The 26,297-nt window shown below is 45.6% G+C and overlaps 2 protein-coding genes across 6 annotated transcripts; both read right to left on the bottom strand.

The window, feature by feature from the left end:
- Nucleotides 1-813: 813 nt before the first annotated feature.
- On the bottom strand, nt 814-13,571 carry LOC311165297 (IgGFc-binding protein-like). Of its 4 annotated transcripts, none has more exons than XM_084225154.1 (14): nt 12,545-13,216; nt 12,229-12,295; nt 10,019-11,272; nt 8,990-9,306; nt 8,199-8,529; nt 7,170-7,633; nt 5,608-6,169; nt 4,882-5,474; nt 4,097-4,670; nt 2,917-3,116; nt 2,134-2,514; nt 1,593-1,879; nt 1,417-1,470; nt 814-1,129 (listed from the first exon to the last, which is right to left on the bottom strand). In XM_084225154.1, the coding sequence occupies exons 1-13, from the start codon at nt 12,596-12,598 to the stop codon at nt 1,443-1,445; spliced, it is 5,112 nt and encodes a 1,703-aa protein (XP_084081280.1). In that variant the 5' UTR covers nt 12,599-13,216; the 3' UTR covers nt 814-1,129; nt 1,417-1,442. The 4 variants fall into 4 exon arrangements, with proteins under 4 accessions (XP_084081280.1, XP_084081281.1, XP_084081282.1 ...); XM_084225155.1 differs by having other exon boundaries at nt 1,417-1,449; nt 12,545-13,214; XM_084225156.1 differs by lacking the exons at nt 1,417-1,470; nt 12,545-13,216 and adding an exon at nt 13,462-13,571.
- Nucleotides 13,572-15,064: 1,493 nt separating this feature from the next.
- Nucleotides 15,065-18,952, bottom strand: LOC311165397 (sushi, nidogen and EGF-like domain-containing protein 1). Of its 2 annotated transcripts, none has more exons than XM_084225325.1 (8): nt 18,830-18,952; nt 18,058-18,131; nt 17,932-17,967; nt 17,493-17,623; nt 16,522-16,803; nt 16,251-16,388; nt 15,614-15,792; nt 15,065-15,184 (listed from the first exon to the last, which is right to left on the bottom strand). In XM_084225325.1, the coding sequence occupies exons 2-8, from the start codon at nt 18,092-18,094 to the stop codon at nt 15,181-15,183; spliced, it is 807 nt and encodes a 268-aa protein (XP_084081451.1). In that variant the 5' UTR covers nt 18,095-18,131; nt 18,830-18,952; the 3' UTR covers nt 15,065-15,180. The 2 variants fall into 2 exon arrangements, with proteins under 2 accessions (XP_084081451.1, XP_084081452.1); XM_084225326.1 differs by having other exon boundaries at nt 18,058-18,111; nt 18,830-18,887.
- Between the last annotated feature and the right edge of the window lie 7,345 nt (nt 18,953-26,297).

The raw sequence follows: 26,297 nt of genomic DNA, 5'->3' as shown, positions 1-26,297 counted from the left end.
TTGGAGGTCACAATGCCACACTCTTAAAGGCTACGGTGTCTCACACTTTGGGGGAAAAATACCCCACATTTTGGGGTCAGAATGCCCCGTAGTTCGAGGTAACAGTACCCTGTGCTGGGGTTAAGGTGCCCACCCTTGGGGGCTGCAGTGCCACACACTCTTGGGTCACATTGTCCCACCCTCTGCTGTCAAGACACCTCACACTTGGTGGGTCACATTGTGCCACATTTTGGGGTCACAATTCCCTGCATTTTGGGGTAAAAACACTTCACACTTGAGGATCACATTGCCCCACACCTGGGTGTCACAGTGTTTTACTCTTTGGAGTCACAACAACTCTGTCTAGGCATCAGTTTGCCACGGATTTGTGGGTCACGGCACCCCGCATTTTGGACATACCACATGATTTAGGGTCAAGTGGCGCCCACAATTTGGGGTCATACTGCCTCACTCTTTGACATCACATTGCACCACACTTTGGGTTCAAACACACCACACTTAGGGGTCACAGTGCTGCCCACTTTTAGGTCAAATTGCCCCAGAATTTGCAGTCAAACACCCCATGCTTGGGGTTGTGATGTGCCACACCTGGGGGCCATGGTGCTACCAATTTAGGGGTCACAGCATCCTGGACTTTGGGGTAAGAATGCCCCATGCTTTGGGGCTGCAATGCCCCACATAAGGGTCGCAATGCCCCACACCTGGGGATCATGTTGACCCACATTTAGAGGTAAAATATCACTACCCATTGGGATGATGAACCCCCCCAGTTTTCCAGCTTAGCAAATGAACCTCAAATTCACAGTCCAAAAAAGCCTTTAGAAGCGTTTATTGACTGTTGTATCAAAGCCAGCCCTTGGCAACATCATTTTTATACCAGGAAAAACGCTGGGATTTGGATCTTTTTGAACTGAATTTGATATATTTCTATTTTCCAGGGCATGGATGGGACATCAGGGCAGTAGGATCTACACAGATTTAATGCATTTGAGAAAAATCCAGGAAAACATCATGGATTAGAGGCAAAACCCCGAATATTCCCAAATTTGAGGGAATTTGAGGTGGATCCACCTATGGGATGGGATAGATAGGAGCATCAACTTCCTGGCGGGTCTGGCGGGAGATGTGGCTGGAAGAGAAAGAAATACATCATTTTGGACAGAAACGAGTCCGTTTTGGTAAAAATGGGGAAGTATTATGCAAGATGGATATTAATGTGCAAATAATGGGTCTTTTTATGTGAAAGTGGGTCAGCATTATGCGTAATGGCCTGATTTGGGGGAAAGTGGCTAATTTTGGGGGGAAAATGGTATTTTCTATGCAAAATGGCTTGTTGGGAAAAATATCTTATTATTGGGCAAAAAAAGGCCCCTTATAATGCAAGATGGCTCATTTTTTGGCAAAGCAGTTGCTTACCCGGATCGTTCCCACAGGATCCTGCCTCAGTCGCTGCGGATGAAACCAAAGAAACTGGAAAATTCCTTCCAGGATCTGCCCAGCCCCTCCCCCACTGACATTACTGCCAAATTCTGAGTGGGAAAACCCAATTTTCTTGGAGTTTGGGGTAAATAAATTACTGAGGAATTACTCACCATCCAGCAAATTCCCGGGATTTCCACATGTCCACCACTTCTCCAACACTCTGGGCATCGCGTCCGTCTGGAAGCTTCAGGTCGTCTCTGGGGTTTCCATTGAAATTCCCACAGGGGGCACAGAGACGGGAGGCCAGGCCTGAGGTCACGGTGATGGTTGCCTCCCCAGCCTGGGTGATGGCGATGGACATCCCAGAGCGGTGAGTGATGGTGACGTTCTCAGGGGATGATGCCACAAAGACAGAGTCAGAGATGGTGGTGGGAGGCCGGGTGAAGAGGCCATTGACCTGGGAAAATTACAGAAAATTATGAAAAACCTGATAGAAAACCAGTTTGTTCCTGGGAAAAAGCTAGATTTTGCTACAGCCAAGCTAGAGCCAAAATCACTTTTCTCCTTTTTGCAAAAACGTCTCGTTATTGGGCAAAATCGCTCTACATCAGACAAAGCGGCTCACTGCCAGGCAAAATCTAGAGAGATTTTTGCCCAAATCTCTCTAGATTGACCCAAACCACCCCAAACTCCCTCACCTGGTCCACTCACCCACACCTCCATGTTGCCATTGACGCTGACGACGCCCTCGCGGACAAAGACGATGGCAGCCGTGGCTGCGGGGACGTTCACGTCACGACAGTCGCTGACCTCTATCACCACCTTGAACCAATCCGGCGCCTCCTCGTCGCAGAGGGCTGACACCTTGTAGGTGCCACTGGCCAAGAGGGGCCCAGTGACACCATCAAAGGTGGTCATGGTGGCTCCAGGCGTGACCCGGCAGTGGCCTTCCCTCCTGGCACACACCTGTGCCCCGTCACGGGTGACGCACACCTGGTCCTGGGGACACTGCGTGTCTCGGCACACCAGGCCCCGTGATGGGTGACAATGGCATTCCTTGGAGCAGTTGTTGAAGGTGACGGTCTCACCTGCCTGGAACAGGAAATCTCACAGATTCAGAACAATCTCCCAAATTTTGTGGGAATTTCCTGAATTCCAAAGAGGAAAATCCTAGGGAGTGAGAAATTCAGGTGGATTTGGGGAACTTTGGGCAGCTCAACCAATTAATAGTAACTTTTTCCCTGCTAATCACAAATATTTTTTGTTATTTGTCCTTTTTCCTTATTAATTGTTAATTCATTTTTCCTGGCTACTCCCTTGCCAATTGTCAGATTTTTTCCCCCAACAACTGTCCTTTTTGCTGTTTATTTTCCTTTTTTCACCCCAAACCCTCTGGAACTTTCTAGATGGGGCAGCTCAACCCCCAGCCTGATTCCCAGAAAACCAACCCCACCAGCCCCCCAGGCTCAGGTGTCACCTGTCCTTGTCACCTACCTTGAGGTAGCGTCCCCTGTGGAGGCAGCCGCAGCGCTCGGGTGACACGCAGGTGTCCCCATCGAAGACGAACCCCTCGTCACACTGGCACCCCTCAAAGCACCCCCAGCTGCAGCGGGCAGGGCCCACCAGGGCGGCACAGGTGAGATCACAGGTGCGGGTGCAGAGCTCATAGTGGCTGTTTGGAGGGCAGGACAGGGCTGGGGGAAAAGGGAAAAAACACCATTGTTGGGACCATTCCAAATAGGGCAGGGTTTTGGTCCAAATTTGAAGGTTTAAAAAAAAAATAGTGTTTTTTTTTTTTAATTTGATGGAGTCTTTTTCAAAATGGGAGTATTTTTCCTAGTTTAAGCATTTCCGTCAAAACTGGGTTTTTTTATTATCAAAATTGGTGTGGTTTTTTTTTTTAATTTAAGGGCATCATTCCAAAATGGTGTTATTTCTCCATATTGGAGTGTTTTCAGTAAAATGCTATTAATTTTACCAAAATGGCAAGTTTCCTCAAAGATTTTGGGTTTTTACTTCAGGAAATTTGGGCTTTTTTCCTGAATTGGAAGGGTTTTAACAAAATTGGAAAGTTTTCTGCAAAAAATTTTTTCTAAACTGAAGGGGGTTTTTTTACAAAATTAGAGGAAAGACATTCAAAACTGGAGGGAATTTTTCAAAATTTGTTAACTTTTAAAAATGGTGAGCAATTTTTTCAGATTTTGAGACCTTTCTCACAAATGAAAGGTTTTAATCAAATTTGAGAGAAGCCTTCCAAATTTTAAAGGAATTTTTGCATAAAGGGAGGACTTTTTTTTCAAAACAGAAGGGAGTATTTCCAAAATCCCAGCAAATTCTTTCAAAAATAGAAAGCACTTTTGAAATTTGATTTTTTTTTCACTTTTTAAGTTTTTTTTTAATATTGGAGAGTATTTTCTAAAACTTAAAGGAATTTTTGCAAAATGTGAAGATCTCTTAGAAATCAGGGGATCTTTTTCAAAGAGGCAACATTTTCCAAAATGAGGAAAATTTTCCCCAGCTGGGGGAAATTCTTTCCAAAACTATTTTTACAAAACTTCAGGGATTTTTTTTTCCCCAAAATTTTAGGTAGGTTTTTTTTCCCCCCCCCCCAGGAGAAAATCTAGCTTTTGAGGAAAAAAAAGGACCCGAAGTGGAAAAATTCTTCCTGACTTACGGCAGAACTCCTTTGTCCTCCACGCTCCAACCGTCGCGCCAGCAGCTTGGCAAGCAGCGGCGTACGCCTGCAGTGCGTGGCACAAGGCGGCGCGGTCCCCGCTAGCGGCACAGACGTCATGGACACAGTGGGTGAAATACTCCACGGGGCTGACGCGTGCGTGGCACCCCCGGAATGGCCCTGCCGCATCACGGATGATCCCGCAGGATCCATTCCTGCCGTACGTCGCCTCTTTGGCGACATCACACCTGCTGCACACACCGTCATCGCAGCCGTCACTGCACGCTCTGTCCTTCTCTGGAACCTTCCAGGAGGTGACAAATTCCTGCGTGTTTTCTGCCAGTGCCCCGTTGGGCAGCCGGAAGTCATCACTGGGGTCCCCGTCATAGTCACCGCCCAAGCCGCACAGCCGGCCGCGGTAGACGTCCGGGACAGTGATGAGGAGGAAGGTGGCAGTGTTGTAGAGGATGCGGATTCCTGCAGCAGTGTGAAGGATGATGTTATTCCCCTCTTGGCCAATGCGGAGGTTCTTGTCCTCTGTCACTAGCGGGAGGGTGTAGCGCTCCAAGTCCACCTGGAATGGGAATAGGGTGACATGTGTGACACTTTAGAATAGTCACTCCACAGAGACAGTGTAGGTGTGGAGGAAAACACCCACCCTCTTTATACTCATGGCGTTGCCATGGGAATCACTGGATCCTCCCCACAATTGACGTTGTACGCAGGGATGAACACCACCACCCTCTTCATCATCACCACATCACTGTGGGGGTCTCCAGACTTACCGTCACCTCCCACCTCCGTCCCCGCTCCATGGTGACAGTGTACCCATGGATGGATACCACCACCCTCTTCATCAGCACTGGGTCACCGTGGCTGCCTGCCTCGTGCTCCACCAACACGGTGAAGTTGACCAGCCGTCGTGCCGGCTCGCACACCCGCGCCAGGATGTAGGTGCAGGATCCCGGGATATTGAAGGTGCGTCCATCAAAGGTGACATAGTGGGGATCTCCTGACACAACCAACCGGCCGTAACCAGTGGGGTGACATCCCAACACACCGTCTTCCACCCGGCACTCCTCGTGGGCACCGCAGAAAGCCTCCTGGCAGGTCACCGTGCCGTTGGCGCCGCAGCGGCAGCGTTCCCGGCATGAGGGGTAGAACTCTGTATCCTTTTGGTAGTAGTGACCAAGGTACTCACAGCCACACTCAGAACGGGGGACACAGTCGGAGCCGCTGAGGACATAACCGGTGTCGCAGAAACAGCCCTCGGAGCAAGGAGATGTGGGACAGGAGGTGGGGACGGAGGGGGTTTGGCAGGTGGGCTGGCAGGGGCTCCCACAGAGCTCATAGTGGGAGTGAGGGGGGCAGGAAAGAGCTGGGGAAAAAAAAGAAGGAAATAGGGAGTGAGGGAAATATCCGAAGGGAAGGGGAGTTCCTCAAGGATGGAAGGAAGGATGGGGAGGGAGGGGAGGGAGGCTCCCGTTTTCCCCCATCCCGTCCATACTCACCACAGAACTCTGCCGTCCTCCACGTCTCCACAACCACCCCGTGACTCTGGCATGCAGTGACATAGGCAGAGACGCCCTGACACACAGTGTCACGGTGTCCCTTGTAGTGACAGGCATCAAAAGCACAGTCCTGCAGGAACGGCTCCGGGTTGATGACACGGTGACACTCCCGGAAGGGTCCCCCTGCTCGGGCGATCACCCCACAGTACCTGTCCCCATGGTATGGCTGCACCTTCACGGCGTCACACACCGGGCACTCTGAGCCACAACCAGCTGAGCACCCGGGCACGTCCCCCACTTTCCAGCTGTCACCCAGCTGGGTCTCATGGGCGGCGCGGTGGCCAGCGGGGGTGACAAAGTCGTCATCGGGGTCACCATTGGCATTGCCACAGAGGCCACAGACGGCACCAGAGTAGGTGGTGGGGAGGAGGACACGGGCGTAGCTGTACCAGTCAAAGGTGACAGTGACGCCGAAGTCAGTGGTGACAAAGCCATGGACGCCGCGGTAGAACACAGAAAAGTGGGGATGCGTGTAGGGAAGGGACACAAAGGCACCGTCCACCTGCAGGAAGGGGAGTGAGACAAAGAGTGGAGACAGGAGAAAAGAGATTTGAAATCATAGCTTGATAGTTTTTTTTATTTTGGTTTTGTATTTTTATTTATATTATAATTTTATTTTAATTTGTATTATATTTTAAATTCTATTTTCTCTTTTAATATTTATATTTTGTTACTGACTTTTTACTGGCCTTCATTTTTTTATTTTTATGCTTTTTATTCTTATTTACTTTTTGGGGTATTTTTATTTGAATTATTTCTATATTTTAATTTGGTTTTAGTGTATTATAAATTTAATGTAATTAGAGGTAAAAATGGGCGGAAAATAGGAAATTGGTAGAAAAAGAAGGAATTTGCAACAAAAAGTTGTATTAAGAGGGGGAAAGGGGAAGTTGTTGGGAAAGAAGGGGAAAGCATGGGAGACAATGAAATTTCAGGGAAAACAGGTGATTTGGGGGAATTAGGAGGATTAAGAAAATATAACATTTTTACAGGAAAGAGGTGATTTTGGGGGAAAAAGTAGTATTTCAGTGATGGAAGGGGGATTTGAGTGGAAAGAAGGGTACTTGATCAGAAAAAGAGGAGAATTTGCAGACAAAGAGGCATTTTGGGGGGAGAAAATGAAACTTTTTGGTGAAAAGGGGATTTCACAGGAAAAAAGAACAATATTGAAGGTAAATTGGGGATTTTTTTGGAGAAAGGGGAAATTGGGGGAAAATGAGGAGCAATTTGGGGGAAAAGGGGGGAGTCCAATGGTGAATAAAGGATACTTAGTGAAAAAACCATATTTGGAGATATAAAGGGGATTTGAAGAATTAGAGGGGGATTTGGGTGAAAAAAAATGGGGAATCTGGGAGAAAGTGGAGAATTGAGAATTTGTCATTAAAAAATGGTAGTTGGGGGGGGAGAAGGAAGACTTGGGGGGAAAAGGGTAATTAGAATGGAAAAAAAGGGGAATATGAGGGAGTCTGGGGATGAAAGGGATTCCTTGAGGGGTTGCCCACCTTGACCTTGCGTGGGTGCTCCTGGCTCATGCTGATGACGCTCCCATAGACCTCCAGGTTGACGGTCTTGGTGAAGGACACGGCACGGCTGCCACGGTGGTTGTTTTCCACGGTGACATTGAAGGGGACCAGGGTGGGCTTGGGGGTGCAGAGGGCAGCAAACTGGTAGATGCAGGAGCCTTGGAAGTCAAACCTCACCCCGTCAAAGGTGGTGTAGTGCGGGTCACCCGTCCCGATGCAGGTGTAGTGCTTGTTGGGTGTGCACCTGGCGATGCCGTTAACCACAACACACTTCTCGTGGGATCTGCATCCCCCTGGCTTACAAGTCACTGTCCCTGAACCCTCACACCGGCACCGCTTCTGGCAGCTCCCATCTTCCCAAAATTCCTCGTGGAGCTTGTAGGAGCGATTGTTGTGGAAACAAGCAGAGATGGTGGTGCTGGGGTTGTTGGTTGCCTTGATGCCTACAAGGGATTTAAGAGTCCGTGAGATGTCATATAGGGATGGTCCTCAAGAAAGCCCCAGTGGAATTCCATTTGTTGTGAACACCTAAAGTCAAATCAGGAGGGCTTAGAAGTATTTTAGGGAGAACCAACCAATGCAAGCCTTCCCTGTAATGGTGGTGTTGGGTACATTGGCACCCAAATCAAAGTGGAATTCAAGATAAAACCCCACAGGGACAACTCTCAGGAAAAATCTTAGCACAATTCGCTGTGCTGGAGTGAGATCAGGTGGGTTTTGGGGTCATTCCTTCCCCACTGGTTTCTTCATGCCTGTAAGGGTTGTGGAGTCAATGAGACACCAAGGAGGGATAGCCTTCAGGAAAATGCTGGTATAATTCCATGTGTTATGGATGCCAGGAGTCAGATTAGGAGGGTAGGTGGATTTTGGGATGTTTTGGGGTGAAAAGACACATTGATTGTGTTGAGGTCTATCACCATTGCTCTGGGCTAATACCCACAGCTGAGTTCACACATGGATCCTCTTCTCCCTTCCCCAAGATCCTCACAGACCCCCACATGAACTCACCACACCCCTCCATGCCCTGTGCAGTCTCCTGGTCTCCACAATCTTCCTGGCATGAAGGATCTCTCCAGCTTTCTGCCCAGTCCTCACCACCTTCACCAGGAATACCATTGGGAACCATGGCTTCATCATCCGTATCCTCGTTGAAGTTGCCACAGAGGCCACAGCTGGCCCCAAAATAGCTGCTGGGCACTGCCACCATGATAACCTGGTCCTCATCATAGGTCACCTGCAGCCCAAAATCCGTCTGGAGGATGGTACGACCCTCATTTTGGAAAATCTGGACTTTTCCGTCTTCCAGGGTGGCTGGAAGGGTGGTGGGTTTGTTGTTAACCTTGTGGGGTAGGAAAATGAGGAGGAGGGTTAAACCTCAGCAGGTGGTTCCCAGTCCCACAAAAAGCACATACATACAATCAGAGGGAGAAATGATTTTATGAATAATCAATTTTCATTGTAAATCAGAATTTTTGCCCTACTTCATGGAGATTCACACCAAGAAAAACTCAAGCTCCAAATCTCAACCATTTTCTACATCTTCTGAGCTAATCTTGTTTGTATGGAGACCAGGATTGGAAAAAAAAACACATTCCACCTGAAAAAATGATTTGGAATGGAAAAAATTCCCCAAATTCCACAGCTGTGGCAGTTCTGCTTATTTTTTAAGGTGAACATCAATATTTCAATGATTTATCCTCTCCCAGTTCTTTGGATGTTTTTTGAAGGTCAAACTCACCCAGAAATTTTAATCCACTGGGAACAAATGGTTTTATTGGAACGATGGATCCGAAACTCACCTGGACGGGCTTGTCCTCACCAGCACGGATGGAGACATTGTAGGCGTAGACGTAGACGTTGGCCAACGGCTTCTTGGGGTGATCCCGGCTCCGCTGCTCCTCCACAGTGAAGGGCTCCAGGGTGGGGTCAGCCCCGCAGTACCTGGCCAGGGTGTACCTGCAGCCACCACGGGGGGACACAGAGGCCCCATCAAAGGTGTGGTACTGCAGGGATGGGGAGCCTGTGCAGGTGCCCAGGTAGTCGTGGCGGCAGGAGGGCGTGCCCTTGTCCAGGTGACAGCTCTCCTTAGGGCGGCACTGCACCTGCCGGCAGGGGTCTGCGGGTTTGTTAGTGACAGAGGATTAAATTCTATTAATTGTTTATATTATTGATATGTCTAAGTATATATTTGTTTTATATTTTGCATGTTTTTGTATCTGATTTGTAATTACACATAAGTTTTTCTATATTATTTATAAATATCTATATATTATATCTGTGCTTGTTTAGATATGAATTATTTCTCCAGATAATGCTTTTGTATTTCCATCATACAGAATTACTAAATATATAATAAATATATCTGATTCTAAATAATGTATAAATGTAAATTTGTCACAGACAGGTTATCTCATATATATATTGTATTTGTCTCTAGACTTCGAGATTTATTATTTATAATATGTTTATATTTATAGATCGGGATTTTTATGTATTATTTATGTATTCCTCCATTGATTCTTATTCATTTATTTAGTATATTACATTTAGGTTTTCTCCTATTATTCCTATATTTTTGTATTAATATTTTAAATATTCCTATTATAATATTATATATTATCATGTATTATTATATATTATTATAATACAAAAATATCATTATTTAATGCTATTATTTTTATTTAATAGGTGTTTGTCATTTGAATTATAACCTTATAATTATAATTATATTAAATATTAAATATATATTAAATTTAATTATATTATCTGTTATTGATATCTATATAATTCTATATCATTTATTGATATCAAATTCTACCTCCACTCACCACTATCACAAGCTCCCTCTGCTCCATAGCGCTTCCCCTGTCCCATCCCGACGTTCCACACTCCAAATGCCGCTGTCTCATGCTCCACACGATGGATTCCAAATCCACTTCCCAAGTTTATCCCAACCCATGAGTATTCTGTCCCAGGAATCTGCTGCCATGCCACATTCCCTAATGGCCTCTTGTTCAGCAGTATTCCAGAAGTTTCTGCTGTCTTGGCCACTAGGAGGATGCGGTTGTCGTATCCCTCCAGCGCAACGACGCTGTAAGAGTTGCAGTAACCGGTTATGTCCGGGATGCTGACAAAAAAGGGCTCAAAGGTTATTGCCCCGCTGTTCTCGCCACTGCCCAACAGAAAAACCTGGACACCAGCTTCGGAAGTGAGGAACAAGCCCTGCGGGGTTTGGGTGCCATAGAGCAGTGAGTGGTTGGGTTGTATGTCTCGCGTGGTCTTGGTGAAGTCACTATGACCCGTGACACGCGTTGGTTGGGCAGCGGTGATGTAGATGAGGTTGGATTGCCCCTGGAAGGGCACTGGGGGCACAAGGAAGGATTTTCCCCACTGGGGGATAGGGTGGAGCTGTTCCACCACATGATCGCAGCGGCTCAACCTGCCCACACAGGTGTGACCACTGAAGACAGCCACCGGTCTCTGAGCCACCACCCGCGTTCCGGAAAGATCGGCCGCGCTCTGGATCTGTGCTGCTTGGAATGGCTCCAGCGGGATGGTAAGGGTGGAGCCGCGTCGATGCAGCCGTCCACGGAAGGTGACGTCAGCGTTGAGGTGGATGGTGACTGTGGTAGGTTGATCCCAAGCAGCCACCACAAACTGAGCATTGCGGGTGGGGCCGGGGTTGGGGGTGACCACGTGGTATTCCGTCCCCCACCTGTGGACCGGAATAACAACGGCGGAGTCAGCTGCTGTGGGTTTGTCGTTGACCATCACTGCGGTGACAGCGGCGGTGGTCTTCACCACCACGGCGTTTTCAAAAATTTGGCTTCCCACCATCTCAGCTTGAGGTGGTATCTTCACCAGGACTGGCTGATTGGCAGCTGCCTGCACCGTCATCCGTAATCCGGGTCTCTTCATGGATATGGTGGCAGTGGTGGATGGGGAGGGGCCAGTGAGGAGGAGGAGGCGGAAGTCGCTGCGAAGGGTGCGCTGGTCACCATTCTGCAGGAAGGCCACCAGGAACTCGTCACCCAGGTGGGGTGGTGACATCTCAGAGGTGATGCTGGGGGCATGGAGGAGAGCTGGGGAGAGGAAGAAGAGGGGTGGGTTATCTGATGGATTGATTGGTAATCAATCCATCATTGATTTGATGGATTATTAATTTGATGGATTACTGATTTGATGGAGATTTTATTGGTTAGATGGATAATTGGTTTGATGGACAGTTGATTTCCTGGATCACTGATGGCTGGATTATAATTTGGTGGACTACAGATTTGATAACTTGATCAATTTGGTAGATAATTGATTAATGGATTATTAATTTAATGGGTTAATGATTAGATAAATTATTGGTTTAATGGACTTTCAATCTGCTAGACCTTTGATTTCAGTTGCTAGACCACTGATTTGATGAAACACTGATTTAATGGCTTATTGAGCCAAATAGATTATGGAGCCAATTGATTTTTGAGTCAATAGATTAATAAATTGATGGACTTTTTATTGAGCAGATTGTTGATTTGATGAAATGCTAATTTCATGGGTCATTGGTTTTGATTTGACAGTTCATTGAGTTTATGGACTATGGATTTGATTTGATGGGATATTATTTTGGAGAAAAATTTAAACCTTGATTTGACAGATTATAGCTTTAATGGATTACAGATTTGATGGACTTGATTAATATTATGAACTATTAATTTGTTAAATAATTGATTTGATGGATTGGTAATTTGATCATTGATTTGATTAATTTTTCATACATTCATTCTCCAGTTAGGAAAGTAAACTTCAGTTGGGAGAGTAAACTCTGAAAAAAAAATTAATGAATTAGGTTAATCTGTTGGATCATCATTCACAGGAACAAATCCTTTGAACAATCATGAATTGAGATGAAATCCCAATTAATTATCTGGTAAAAAGATGGAGCTTTTGGGCCTTCTTCTGTGCTGGATAACCCTTATTTTGAGGAAATTCATTATTTCAGGGGAATTTTATAGCTTTTGGGGCATCTCCCCAGCCTGTTTCAACTTACCCCAGAACATAACATTCCAGAACCATCTCAGCACATCTGCTTTTCGCAAACTGCAATCCATGATGCTCTGGGTGAAAAAGGTGAAAAAACAGTCAAATTCTCATATTTTCTGAAACTTCACTAGAATTTTCCCAAAATTCACCATTTCTTGATACAAAACACACAAATCCCCAAAATCTGTGTGTTTCAGCCTTGTACTCATTCCAAAAAGCAATGTTGTACTGAATTTGTCCCCAAAATCTGTTCTTCTCATTCAAGGCACCCTCAATTTTACTACTTAAATTGCATTTACTCAAAAACATGAATTTTGTTCTACCTGGTGCAAAAATTGGCTTCTGGGGGGACATTTCCCCATGTCTTCCCCCAGCATCCCAGGTACTTTTGAATCTCTTTTCCTCTTTTTTTCTTTCCCCTTTACTTCCCTTTTCCTTTTCCCTATTTCTATTTTTTTTTTTTTTGTAATTTTATTTTCCCCTTATTTTCCCCATTCTTTCTTTTGTTTCATTTTTCCATTTTCCCCAGATCCCATTTTTCAATCCAAGTTCCCTTTTGGCTTTTCCATTTCTTCATCTTTTTTTCCTCTTTTCTATGCCTTTTCCCCTTCTTTACTGCTTTCCTCCACTTTTTAAATTTCTTTACCCTTTTATCCTTTCCTCCCCCTTTTCCCTTTTTCCCCTCCACTTCCTTAATTTTTCTTTTCTTCTCCTTCCCTCATTTCCTTTTCCTATCCCTTTTTCTATTGCCTCCCTCTTTCCCCTTTTTTTTCCTGCTTATTCCCCCTTTCCCATATTTCTCCCTACTTTTCTGCTTTTTTTCCCTGGCTTTCCTTTCCTCCCCTTTTTTCCTTTTTCTCCCTTTTTTCCCCTTTATCCCACTCTTGCACTTTCTTTTTCTTTTCCTCTCTTCTTTCCCCAATTTCCCTTTCCTCCCTCTTTTTCCTTTCCTCCTTTTTTTTTCCCTATTCTTCTCTCATCTTACTTTCCTTCCTTTTCTCCCTCTCTTGCTCCCTTCCAAACCCCTATCCTGCCCTTTTCTCCCCCAAATCCCTTCATAAATCTTCCAATCCCACTGCTCCCAGGACCAGACCCAGGGCTGGGGTGGCAGGGGAAGGGAGGGGGTGGAGGTGAGGAAAGGGGGGAACTTGAGGAGTCTTCAGATGGATTTTCCCACTTTAGGGAAAATCTTTCCTGCCAAAAAAATAATCACAGTTATTAGATCTACATTTGCCCTTACCTGCCTTGGGCCCTGTTTGATCCCCAGCTTAGCTCCGTATCCCCAAAGAGCTCCGTTTTATCCCCAAATCTGTGAAGAAAACACAATCCCAGGACAGCAGATCTGGCTCCTCCCTCAATTATTTTTTAATTTTGGCAGAAAAAGGGGAAAGAAAATGACTAATCCAGGCACCCCCAGGGGACCACCCCACCCAATGACGTGAGATAATTTTTGGCCAGAAAAGGTGAAAACACAGAGAAAAACAGGGGGTTTTTGTTAAAACTGATGTCAAAAATTGGCATTACGAGATATCGAGTTTTTTTTGCCCAATGTGGTTCAAATTATTCCACAATGACAAGGAGGTGATGAAGCAAATATAGTGTAATTTTTTGAGAAATAGAGGGTGTAATTTGGGTAAAAAAAGAGGGGAAAAGGGAAAAAAGGGAAGGGAAGGAAGGGATGGAATAAAAACCCCCAGCATTTGGTGGGCTGAGGAATTGATGGGATCACTAGGCCCAGGCCCATGGCATGAGGTGCTCCAAGGGGAAGTGTCAGGTCCTGCCCTTGGGTCACAAAAACCTCTGCAGTTCCAGGTTGGGGCACAGTGGTTGGGAAGCTGCTCATTTTAAAAGGCCCTGGGGGTGCTCATGACAGCATCAAAACCTGCGCCAGGTGCTCCAGGTGTCCAAGAAGGCCAATGGCACCTGGGCTGTGCCAGCCATGGTGTGGCAGCAGGACCAGGGCAGTGACTGTCCCCTGTGCTGGGCACCGCTGAGGCTACACCTCAAATCCTGGGGACAGTTTTGGGCCCCTCATGGCAAAAAAGACAATGAAGGACTGGAGGATGTCCAGAGAAGGGAACAGTGCTGGGGAAGGGTCTGGAAAATCAGGAGCAGCTGAGGGAGCTTAGTGGGGGTCAGCCTGGGGAAAAGGATGATAAGGGGTGACTTTATCACTTTCTACAATTACCTGGAAGAGAGGTTGTTGCCAGGTGGGAGTGAATCTTTTCTCCCAGGCAACCAGCAGCAGGACAAAAGGAAATGGTCTCAAGCTGTGCCAGGGGAGGTTCAGGCTGGACATCAGGAGGAATTTCTTCACAGGAAGGGTGATCAGGCATTGGAATGGTCTGCTCAGGGAGGTGCTGTAGCCACCATCCGTGGAGGGTTCAAGAAACGTCTGGACACGGCACTCAGTGCCACGGTCTGCTTGACATGGGGTGTCCAGTCAAAGGTTGGATTTGAGGTTCTTGGAGTTCTCTTCCAGCCTTAATGTTCCCGTGGTTCTGTGAGTAGGAGTCAAGGGTGGGGAGGGGTAAAGTTGTGTTTTGTATGTTTTGTGTGTCATGTGATACCCAAGTGTGTTGTCGGTGCAGCATTTTGGGGGTGTGTGCCAAGCTGTTTCTTGTGGGTTGTGTCTCCTGTGCACATGGATGCCGTGGGACTTCATATTGCACAAGACCCCAGAAATTACCACCCAATAAGGCAAAATTGGATGAATTCTGTCACATTTTACCCCAAAACACCTCAGATCCCCTGGAACTGTGGGAACAGTGAGGGTAATGGTGACATAAGTGTGATGACATCACCGTGGGTGCCATGACAATAAGGACATGGACACTGCAATGTCTTGGCTGAAATTTTATTGCTCTGCTAGAAGCTGGCATGATCTTGACTTGCACAGTGACTTCATCAGTGATAACAGTGGGAGTGGTGAGGTCCGTCTGCCACACTCCCCTATAATTCACCTAGAGGAGATATCAACAGACAGGGAGAAAGAGCCACTTTCCACCCAAATCCCCAAAACCTCTCAAAAATATTCCCCTCAGAAATCCAAATTTTCCTCACAAATTATCCCATAAAATTCTCAGCTTTCCCCAACAAACTTCCAATTGTTCCCCAAATGCCCAATTTTCTCTGGTTCCTAATGCCGCTAAATTCTCAATATTCCAACCAAGATTCCCACGATTTCCCCCAGTTAGACTCCTAATTTTAGAATTTTAGAAAATTAGATTCCTAATTTTCCCCAACAAATCCTGTCTCCCCCTAAATTCATAGTGACCTTCAAACAGTCACAAATTATTGCCCCACATCCCCACTTTCCCCCCCTCATTCCTGAATTTACCCCCCAGATTCCCACTTTTCCTCGAAGTTCCCAATTTTCTCCTCCAACTTACAGCCAGCAGTTGTTGTTCATCTCGGGAGGATCCACATCTGGGGCCTGGAAGTCATCCACCCTAAAGACCCAGCGTCCCGGGACCTTGACGTTGGAGGTGGTGGTGATGTTGATGATGGCATCGGTTTGGGATCCAGGAATGTTGTAGAAGTTGGTGTCATCACCGCTGTTGAATCCCGCCTGGAAAATTGGAGGGGGGGGGAATCTAGGTCGGCAGACCCCACCCAAAGGGGTAGTGGGCCCCTAAAATTATTTCAGGATGCGAACATACTTGGTGTCACCCAGAAATTACATGTACCAATCCATGGCCATTGCTATCATGATCATCTCCAGAAGAAGGGTGGACAACCTCCTGTCTTCACCACCACCATCACCATCATCATCATCATCACCATCATCATCAATCATCATCATCATCGCTATCATCATTATCATATCCAATATTTGGGATGGGCCAGCCTCTGACCTCCATCATCATCCTCTCCAGAAGATGGGACAAGGCAACTTGACCTTTCCCAAAATGGTGTGGGCCAATCCTGGACCTTCATCATCATCATCATCATCATCATCATCCCCAGGAAATGGTCAGAACACAGAGTGGGACAGCCTCCCCCTCCTCCTCCACCCTCCCCACCTACATGTGCTGGGGTCCCCCCGAGTCCTGTTTCCGCGTCCCCGTCACTCGCTGCCCCTGTGGTCCACTGGATGTCCCCGTAGTTGAGGATGATGTAGAACATCTTGGAGTCAGTGGTCAGCACAGCCTGGAAGGTGTTCCCCTGTGGAGAAAGGTCACAGAGGTAAGAATGAGTCATGAAGGTCAGGGATGAGTTCTGGAGGTCAAAGATAGGTCGGCCAGCAAGGCCACCAAGAGGGTCAACAAGAGCCAACCTCCATGCCCGTGGGCCTCACCTTCTCAGAGGTGGAGCCATAGTAGGCCACATGGTCCCAGGTGGCCACCAAGGCCCAGGTGGCGGTGAAGGGGCTGTCGGGGAAGTACTGGGTCAGGTGCTGGCTGATGTCCTCCAGCAGCGCCGGGTCGGTGCTCTGGCGGTAGAAGATGTCCCCGCCCAGCACGTTGTCCACATCTGCCCAGAAAGGAGTCACGAAAGGGCGCCCGTCCGCCAGCGGGAAGGGGTCGGGGGTGTACTGTCTGACGGGCTCGTCAAAGGAGATTACCCCGTTGTTGTTCACCTGGAGGTGACGCCAGGAGCAGGTGGGTGCAACACCTTGACTTGGGTTGTGGGGTCTTCAAGGTGGACCCTACAAGCATGCCCAGAACCACCACCCACAGGGAACCCCAACACCTATCAACACCCCAAGATTCACCGCCCACAGGACTCCCCCAGGACCCACCAACCATAGGAACCCCCAGCAATGAAAGAAACCCTCAAGATCCATCAACCTCCCAAGGCCCACCACCCACAGGACCCCACAACACCCACCAATCCCCCCGAGACCCACCCATAAAGGACCCTCACAAAATCCACCACCCACTTATCCCACAAAGCCCACCTATGCACCCCAAGATCCACCCCATGGGGGACCACCCAAAACCAACCAACTGCCCCAAGACCCCCCAGACATATGACCATGAAGGACCACACCATCACCCACCATCCTCAGAACCTGCCAAGCCTCTCAAAATCCCCAAAAACCACCAGCCCCCTCAAGATCCCCCACCCATCTCAAGATGTTTCAGTGTCCAAGGATAAAACCCACTATGATTTCAAGAAGGGATGATTTTGGGGACACACACACACACACACACACACACACACACACACACACACACAGACATAGTGAAAAGTTAAGTAGAAATGGAGGGGAAATTTGGAAAAATGGAGGAAATTCCCCAAAACATGGAATTTGGGGTGACCTACAAACACAGTTTGGTAGGTTTTGCCATAGAAGGTGAAGGGAACGGAGAGGGCGATCGCCTCGGATGTCCCATCATCGAGTTTGGGGTTGGTTTTATCCCCCTGGGGCGGTCCATAGGGATAGAGCAGGGATCCTGTGGGAAAATCAGGATTTGGGAAAATCAGGATTTGGGATCTGCCCCTGAATTCCCACACAGTTATGTGGATTTTGGGGTGTAACCCACCAAATTTGGGGTTCCCATGGTTCCCATGGTTACCTAAAAATGGATATCTCTTCTCCTGGGTTTTCATGGTGACACTGGGGTGAAAGGGAATGACCCCAATGGAATTACATGGGGAACACATGGATTTTGGGAGAGTAGCAGGAAAATGGCATGATATGGGTGGGAGAAAATCTGATTTAGGTGGAAATGTATTTTAGGGCAAAGCCCCCAAAATTCACCTTTTTCAGATGAGGTTTTGGTGTCCACCGTGGAACCTGGAGAAGAAATAGGAGGGAAAATGAGTTGATCAACCATTTTTCCAGCAGGGATGAAAATGACAATACTTTTCAGAAAAAAATGTTTACCTAAAATCAGGAGGAAGAAAATACTAGAGGGTGACATCCTCGACCCTAAAATAACTGCAAAAAACCCTGGAAAACTTAAAAAGAAAACTATGAATACATCCAAACAGGCAAACCAACAACCCTCCCCAAAAGAGATGATGCAGTAAAATGAAGTTCCAGCGGCAAAAAAAATTCATATTAAAACACCAAACACACACTTTGTCCAGGAATTTTGTGTGGAGGGCTTTGTGTATGTGTGGTATATTAACAATTTTAAAAAAGAATTTAAGTATTTAAAAAGCTGGCTTTTTGATTTAATTATAGTACACTTTTAGTAGTAATTTAATTTAATTCAGGACATTTTAAAATTTAATTTTAAATTTACTATGATTAAATGTTAATACAAGATTTTATATAAGTGAACATTATTTAATTTAATTTCAATTTTTAATTCTAAATGCATTTCCTTTTTATTTAATGGAGTTCTTAGATGAATGCTATTTTTATTTATCCTCTATTTATTTGATTTTAATTTAATTTTTATTTAATTGAATCTCCAGTTTTTGCTATTTGTGTAAATGAGAAAAATTTTCCCCTTCTGTGCCCAACCTCAGGATTTTTTGCCTTTTTTTCCGAATAAAATGAGGATTATTTGTATTTTTAATGCATTTTTAATGCATTTTTAAGTGATTTAAAGACACAAATCTTCCTTAAATGCATGAAAAACCAGGACTTTAAAGAGACAATATTCCAAGGAATGACCAGAATCCCACCAGAATAAAAATTCCCTCACCTGGATTTCAATGAACTGAAGAACTGCAGCCTGAAAATGAGCTCAAACACCCTCAAATGGTGGATTTCACCTCGTCCTGCTCCTTTTTTTATCAAAACAAAAAATACTGAACATGTAATTTGCCAGCTATCCACCCCTCCAATGTCTCTGAGCTCTCCCAGGATTCTTTAGAAAGGGAATTTAATCACATGGTCAGGAATTTATCACGTGTTGGGGATTTTGGGCTCCTCCAGATGTCTCTTTTCAAGCACAGTTAAGACTTTTTTTGAATAATTTTGGGGTTCTGGAGACACGTCTGGATCCTTCCTCACTCTATGTAAAGTTCTTGCCCCTTTCAACTTTCATCCCCTGATTTCATTTTTTTTTAAACAAAAAAGTCCATTAAAAATTATTTTTAATTATAGATCCTTTATCTCTTTTTTTTTCTATCATCGGGAAGAAAATAGATTATCCCTGTTTATTTGGGATTTTGAGGACTCTTTTTTGTTATTGTGAGGCTAAGAAAAATCTTTATCATGTACTTTGGCCTTTCTTTCCTGGAAGAAAGAAGAAGTCCTTATATGCAGTAATTCTACTTTTTGGAGGGAAAAAAACCTGTTTAAGCCACCAACATTTTTAGTGATGTTTCTTTTTTTCTTCTAAAAAGAAGTTACTATCTTTGGTTTTAGGGATTTTTTTAAGGGAAAAAACCTTTTATTCTCTCTACTTTAAGGAAAAAAACCTTGTTCCTTATTTACCTGGCAATTTAAAAGTATTTTTTTCAGGAAAATTCTTTATTATTGCTCTCCTTTTCTCTTCTTATTTTTCTAAAGGAAAATCCCTTAATTTGCTTGTATTTTAAGAAACCTAATTTTCCCAGTTCCAGATGGGTTTTTTCAAGCTCTTTAAAGTTGTTTGTATTTTTTTTTTTTTATTATTTTTGGTCCAGGAGCTGGGCTTAGACTTCTCCAGAATCCTCAGCTGGGACTTCTCTCATTAATTTTGCAAAAAAAACCAGACAGATTTGGGTTTGTTTCCCTGGAGACAGTAGATGGGGCTTGAAGAGGGTAGGCAAGGATTCTGAGGAATTCACTGGATTTTTGGAGGGGCTCCCAGGAGGAGACTCAGCTGGTCTATCCCTCACCCACACCTCTTGTGGGACCCCATCAGTGGCAAGATCCACATGCCCACTTCCAAATTCTCCAGAATCCTGGGGTCAGTTTCCCTCCTCCAGCCTGGCTTTTATGTGCACTGCAAATGCTGGGAGGAACTGCAAAATTGTGCTTGCTAGGAATCTTGCTAAATGCTGGTTTTAAAGCTTATTTGCATTGCTGTCATCTTCTCTGGGACATGAATCATGGATCACACCCATTCTGATTAGTGTTAAATACTGGTTTTCCTTTTCTCTAGATTGGACCAAACTTTCAGTTCAGGTAAGAGATTTACATGTGTAGTTTTAATTAAAATAACTGTTTTCTTCTGAAGTTCAGTTGCTTCTTTCTATCCACTGTAAGAAACCACTTTGCTGGCCTCCTAGCCACGGGTGCCTACGAAAGGCACAATCTGGAGGGTCATGTCTTTAAAGGCCAAAATTGTGGATGGATCCCTTGCTGGGTATTCAACTTTTAGCTCCTGAAGAAGGCTGAGTCAAATGGCACAAATGCTGTCTGCTTGGAAAACTGTAGGTTTACACCGGAAAGCAGGAGTTTGGATTCCCATTAGTTTTAAACCCTGGCTTTAGAACATGGTGCTGTGAATATTTGTTGCTGTGTTTGCCCTCATGAGGACGTTGTTGTTGTTGTAATTTCATACAACTGGAACCAGCAATAGTTACAACAGAGAAAGAGAACACCCTTCCCTGCCTCTACCCTCTGGTACTGATCACGAACACTGGATTTTAGCTTCACTCCCTTCTGCCTCAGCAGCTGTGACCCTAAACAAAATAAATTCTTTATTTTTCTGGTTGGAGGGAGGAAGCTGACACGCCAGCCACATTTTCCTTCTGCAACCTTCACTCCACAGCATTCCAACACGGTGCCTCTGTCACCTTCCCCCAAAGTCTCTGGAAGGGGCTGTGCCCGGGCTGCGATGCGGGACGCGCCGAGGCGCATCATGATCCGAGCCCGCCTGATGAGCCGGGGCAGCCCCTGCGCTCCCTTTCCTGCCGCGCTGATGATCTCCGCACGCAGCTGGGAAAAGCGCAGCCTGAGGGATCGTCTGTCCCGCCCAAGGGCAGCCCAGGTCGGGAGAGGAAAGCAGGTTTCAGCCAGGTCCCCGGAGCGTGGCAAGGACAGCCCGGCCCCGCTCCGTCGGTCACCGCCCGCCGCCCCCGCCGGTCCCCGGGCCGGCCACCGCGGGGCTTCTCCCTGCCCGAATCCTGCAGGAAACCGGCTGGCGATGCCAGCAGCCTTTCTAAAAAGACTCTGCAAGCCCCAGCGATGCAGCACAGCTCCCGCTCTGCAGCAACAGGAGGTCAGGGTTGGTTTAGTGCTGCGCTGAGTTTACTGCGTTAATATCCATCAGCGCAGGTTTGTGGTGATAGCTCCTGTATCTGCTCTCCACTGGTGTCTCTGTTTGCTTTTAAATCACTCTGCTTATATTTCTTGTGCTTCCTAATTAGTATAGAGAGAAAGAGACGCTGGGAACACCTCCCTGGTTGACACTTGGGTTGTATTTATCGTTAGGTGCATTACATCTTTTTGCCATGAACCTTTGGAAAGAGAAGGAAATGCAAGGAGACACATAAAGAAGCTCATTTACAGCTTTGCAATAAAAATCTGAGCACACATTATTCAATTTTAATTCAACTGGCTCATCGTACTTTAGAAATTTTACATTATTTTTAAAACTGAAATTGATGTAATTTAGAATAACTCAGTTTATTTAAATATTTATTTGATTTCAGAGCTTTAAGATTTTAAACTACAGTTTTCTTGGCAAAAACAAAAGCAACAACCCAACCCTGAATTAGCAAAGGGTTTTAAAAGGTGCAAAAACATCTTTGTCAGAACTCAGTTCTACATCCCCTGGAACAGATGGAAGGCTTTGACCACATCCTGGTATTGACAGTAGCTCCACTTTCCCATGGGTGTGTGGCTTTACATGCAACCACTTCAGTCCTGAATCTGAATCACACATGCAAACCAGTCATGAAACAAAGGTGGTCTTTCAGCAGAACACAACGTTTTAGGATAAAATTTCAAGTTTTCACCAGGCACTTATCTGTGACTGCATTCTATTTACATTAGGGTGCATCTGTGCATTGTGGTGTGAATTAACAGTCTGCCAAGACAACAGCTGTATTATGCTCTGGAAAGTAGACCAGCATTATCCATTAGAAAGGAATTTTATTTGTTGCCAGCAGTTTCCAGCTATAGTGTAGACTAAGAAGCTCAAATTACACAGCTAACTTATTCTGAGAAGCTATTTATTTTGATCAGACTGTAGCTTCCTTTTGTGATGACACTGAACACAATGCACTCAGGCTTTCTACAACCCAGGAAAGCATAAGAGCAGCAAAAAAATCATGCTGACCATTGACCTTTTAAGATGCACAGTGGGTTAGAAATAACATTTTCAGAAGACCTTTTTTTTTTTACTCTAAGTATTGGTGAGATCTGGTTAAAAAAAAGCTTTGCCTTGGAAAATTTTTGTGGGAGAGAACTTCAGTGTTCTTCGCAGAACAGATGGGGAAGATAATGGATGTTGTACATTTCCCCTCCTCTTTTTTCTTTTATCTTCCTGCCAGGCAATCAGATCTGCTTAATCATGACTCACACAACCCTCTTGTTGCTGCTTTATGCTTTATTTGTGCTACTGGCACTTCTTACAGCCTGCCAGCAGGCTTTGAATTAAACTGAGGTTTAACTGGACCCATGTACAATTAAGAGGGACAAGCAGATTCACCCTCAGTTTTATGAGAAAGGGACTCTACATAGCTGCCACAGTGTCTGGCTACTGAGATCTCCAGTTAAATCAAACATGACATTCCATAACTTAGGATTTAGAAAGGCAGATTTCACAAGTTTTGTGCAGATGTTTTGTAGGATTTAGAAGACTAGATCTTGTGTGAGTGTGTAGTTTCAGCCTTGAACTTCTTTTCTGACTGGCTAGCCCTAACACAAATGGTCTAATTCTCTGTATGCAGGTCATGAAAATGAAGAGAAGAGAAGGTAAAAAAAAGAGTTAAAGCTTGGTGCTATCTCGAATGACAGGAACACCTATGACAATGATTAAGTGCAACCTTAAAGGGATGTTCCCCTGTCAGAACCAGACTCTCCTTACCCTGCAATGGCAGGAGTTTGGTTACAAAAGCATGCATGTCTTTGTCCTCTATGAAATGTTAAAGACCAGCTCTAATTTTAACATCAACACGACAGATAATCTCATGTATCTTTTATAAAAAAGTCCTTTTACATCTGGTGCCTTCCCTTACTCTTACTGACAGATTCCCATGTTCAACACAGTGTTCAGCTTTGACTCATGACATGGTAAAATGCTTCCAGAACTGTTCTGCTGTCTTCTACCCTCAAAATAGCCTCTAGCTTCCCCAGGTGATTACTGTCACCTTATTTTGAATTTCCTTGAAAGTTCAGGTGACCAGAAACTCCTGGGGTCAGCTAACTCTCAGAGTGACTTCCCATACTGACCGAGGCAATCTGTCTGTGTATGGCTGAGCCAAAGGGAGGAAAGGTGAGCCAAAGGTGCAGAGGGACATCTCTCTGAAGCATTACAGTTCTGAGAAAAATTTACAAAACACCATTCAGAACATCTGTGACATCCCTGACTGTTAAATAAAAGAAAAAAAGCAATGCTCCTGCACTGCACTGAGGTGGAGATTTCCTTTCTGACCACACACATGGGGCTGTGTTCCAGACCTGGGACCAAAAGGGACTGGACAACACACAGGTGATTTATTACTGCTGAACAGTGTTTGCACAGCACCTGCATCTCCTTTGGTTCTCTGTGCTCCCTCAGGGAGCAGGTGGGGTTTGGAAAAGGGATGGGATTTGGCACAGCTGGGACTCAAAGTGACCCAAAGCAGTATCTGTGTCATCCAGGACCGTGCTCAGAGGTAAAACTGCAGGAGGTGGAGAGGAACTCTTCCCAAAGAAGACTTGGAGACTGTCTGGACCCCAGTTTGCTGGTGGGAGGTGGCTGGGCGACTGACTTTGCATCCCTTTTCTGTTTACTGTTTTATTCCCTCCTCATTTATTAGATGGTTTTTATCTGAACCCATGAGATTTTCATGCTTTTACCCTTCTGATTCTCTTCCCCACCCCTCTGGCAAAGGCAGAGCAAGCCAATGACTGTTTACCCTATGAGGAATGTACCCAAATGAAACAGAACAAAGAAATACCCCCTTTCTTTAAAAAGGCTAAGAGAAATAAAAGGCCAACAGAGGAACACTGGAGTGAGTACAGAAACATTTCTCTGCTGTGCTTGATGTTGGTAGCTGCCTCAAAAACTTTTGGAATTGCCCTTCTGCAGTTTTGGACAGTAGAATTTTGGCCTGATTGTAACACCACTGTTCCAGTCTTGACAAGCAATATAACCAGGAATTTATCTGTACTTGCTGACTTTCTATAGGCAGTGCAGTACTCTCCAATTATCTATGTTTTGGGAAATTATGCATATGGCTTAGGCAAGCCAAAATTATGCTGACAGAAGTGACACAAGGGTGTATGTACATTAGCACATAGTGTAGAGCAAGAGGAGCAGATCTCCTCTGCACAACAAAACATTCAGGGCTGACATTCACACCACACAGACTCAGGGTGTTCTATTTAGATTAACCCTAGGCTGGCACTGTGGGCTGAAAGGCTGCAGGAGGTGAAGCATCTCAGGAGACCCTCTGGATATCAGGGTTTGGTTAAGCCTTTTCCAGAAAAAAAAGCCCATCATCATGGTCTGAGAGGGCTCCATGAAATGAAGGAGTGTGTCATACAAGGATATGACTGGGAAATCGCCTCTTGAGCCCAGCTGAAGTGGTAATACACCTGTATTATCCATAAGGAGATATGCAGTTCCAGAAATTGTTACTTTCTTCTGAAGCCACAAGTAATACTGATTCCTTTCACTAAAATTTTAATTAAGGCTCACAAAAGTAAGCTGTAATGTATTGCAACTGGTTTTAGGAGTTCATGAGGATCTACAGTAATGGGTAGCAGCTTTTTTGTCTGGGGTGAGACCGGTGGTCTCAGCACAGGTCCTGCCTTCCTTCCACCTGACATTTGTGAGACATTCCTTTCAAGAGGTCTAAAAAGGCTGGCAGGTTTGCCAAACTAATCCGTGTTTCTCTGCTGTTCTGTTTTGGCTGTGCTCCTGTCGAGGGGAAGGGCTGCTGGAAAGCGAGGAGCTGACCCTGCATCCAGGCGAGGGTGCTGCAGGGCAGAGCACAGCGGGTCTGAGCTCCCGGGGGACTGCCGGGAGCGACTTCCCGCTGATCCAGCTGGACAGTGCTCTCCCGAGCAAACAGAGGGATTCAGCCGGGAACATCCAGCCTAAAGTCACTGAGCCGTCCTTCAGCCAGATGAAATGTCTGTGGTCGCTGGGAGCTGCTGGCAGAACACGTAGTGTCCTGAGATTGGTGTCCTGAAAAACCAGGAAGCGCACGGGAATTTTTCTATTTGCCCTTGTGTTTTTTTCAGTTACTTGTGTAGCCTGGGTGAGAGAGAATTTAAATAAAGAACATGTGCTTATGTCTCCTTGGCTTTTTCTCTGTTAAATCTATCCATTTCCAGCTGCTGTGGAATGTGAGGCAGTGCCAGAGACCCAGGCCTTGTCCCAGAGCTCTCTGGTTGTCACAGGTAAGGGAATTCAATCATCAAGTTCCTCTTTCAGTGCCATCAATACAATGATGAAAACAGACCTTTTGGTCAGTAAAATAACATTTTTGATAGAGTTTGGGCCAGATAAATGTTTTTTGGTTTTTTTTTTTTAATCACATCTTTGCAAGAAGAGGCTGGTTTTGACTATCAGCTTACAACATGACCAAGCAACCAGAGGCAGAGAAACCTCAGAGTCTCTGGAAGTGGCACGAGACTAAATGTAGGTGTCCACCTAGGACTTGCAGATACCCCTGAGGATCCTACAGAGATCCCAGTCCTAAAACACTCAACTTCTGCAGGGTGGGACATCCCACCCTCCTGTGAAGGCAGCAGGGTCTTGCTCAGTCTGAGCCAGCCTCAGCACCTGCTGATGTCTGCGTATTTTCAGAGTGACTCCTCTAATAAGTATTAATTATTTCTGTGTATAGTTCTTCCAGTAGTTACCACAGAGTTATTCCATTTTACACATGGCAGAGGAGGTTAATGACCTGGAATCTCACAAGCACTGTATCATAATTATGTCAGTCATTAAACCTCTAATGGTGTGTTTGAAATATGGGAGAGGCAAAAGCTCGCCTCGCTGTTCCCCCATGCTCCAAGCTGCCTTGTACATTTTCATATTGGCTGAACTCAGGAGAGGCCAAGGATGTTAAACTCCA

This window comes from Fringilla coelebs (genome assembly GCF_963513975.1).
Source record: "Fringilla coelebs genome assembly, chromosome: Z".
In the NCBI taxonomy this organism is placed as follows: Eukaryota; Metazoa; Chordata; class Aves; order Passeriformes; family Fringillidae; genus Fringilla; species Fringilla coelebs.
This window is presented reverse-complemented; position numbering and strand designations above follow the sequence as displayed.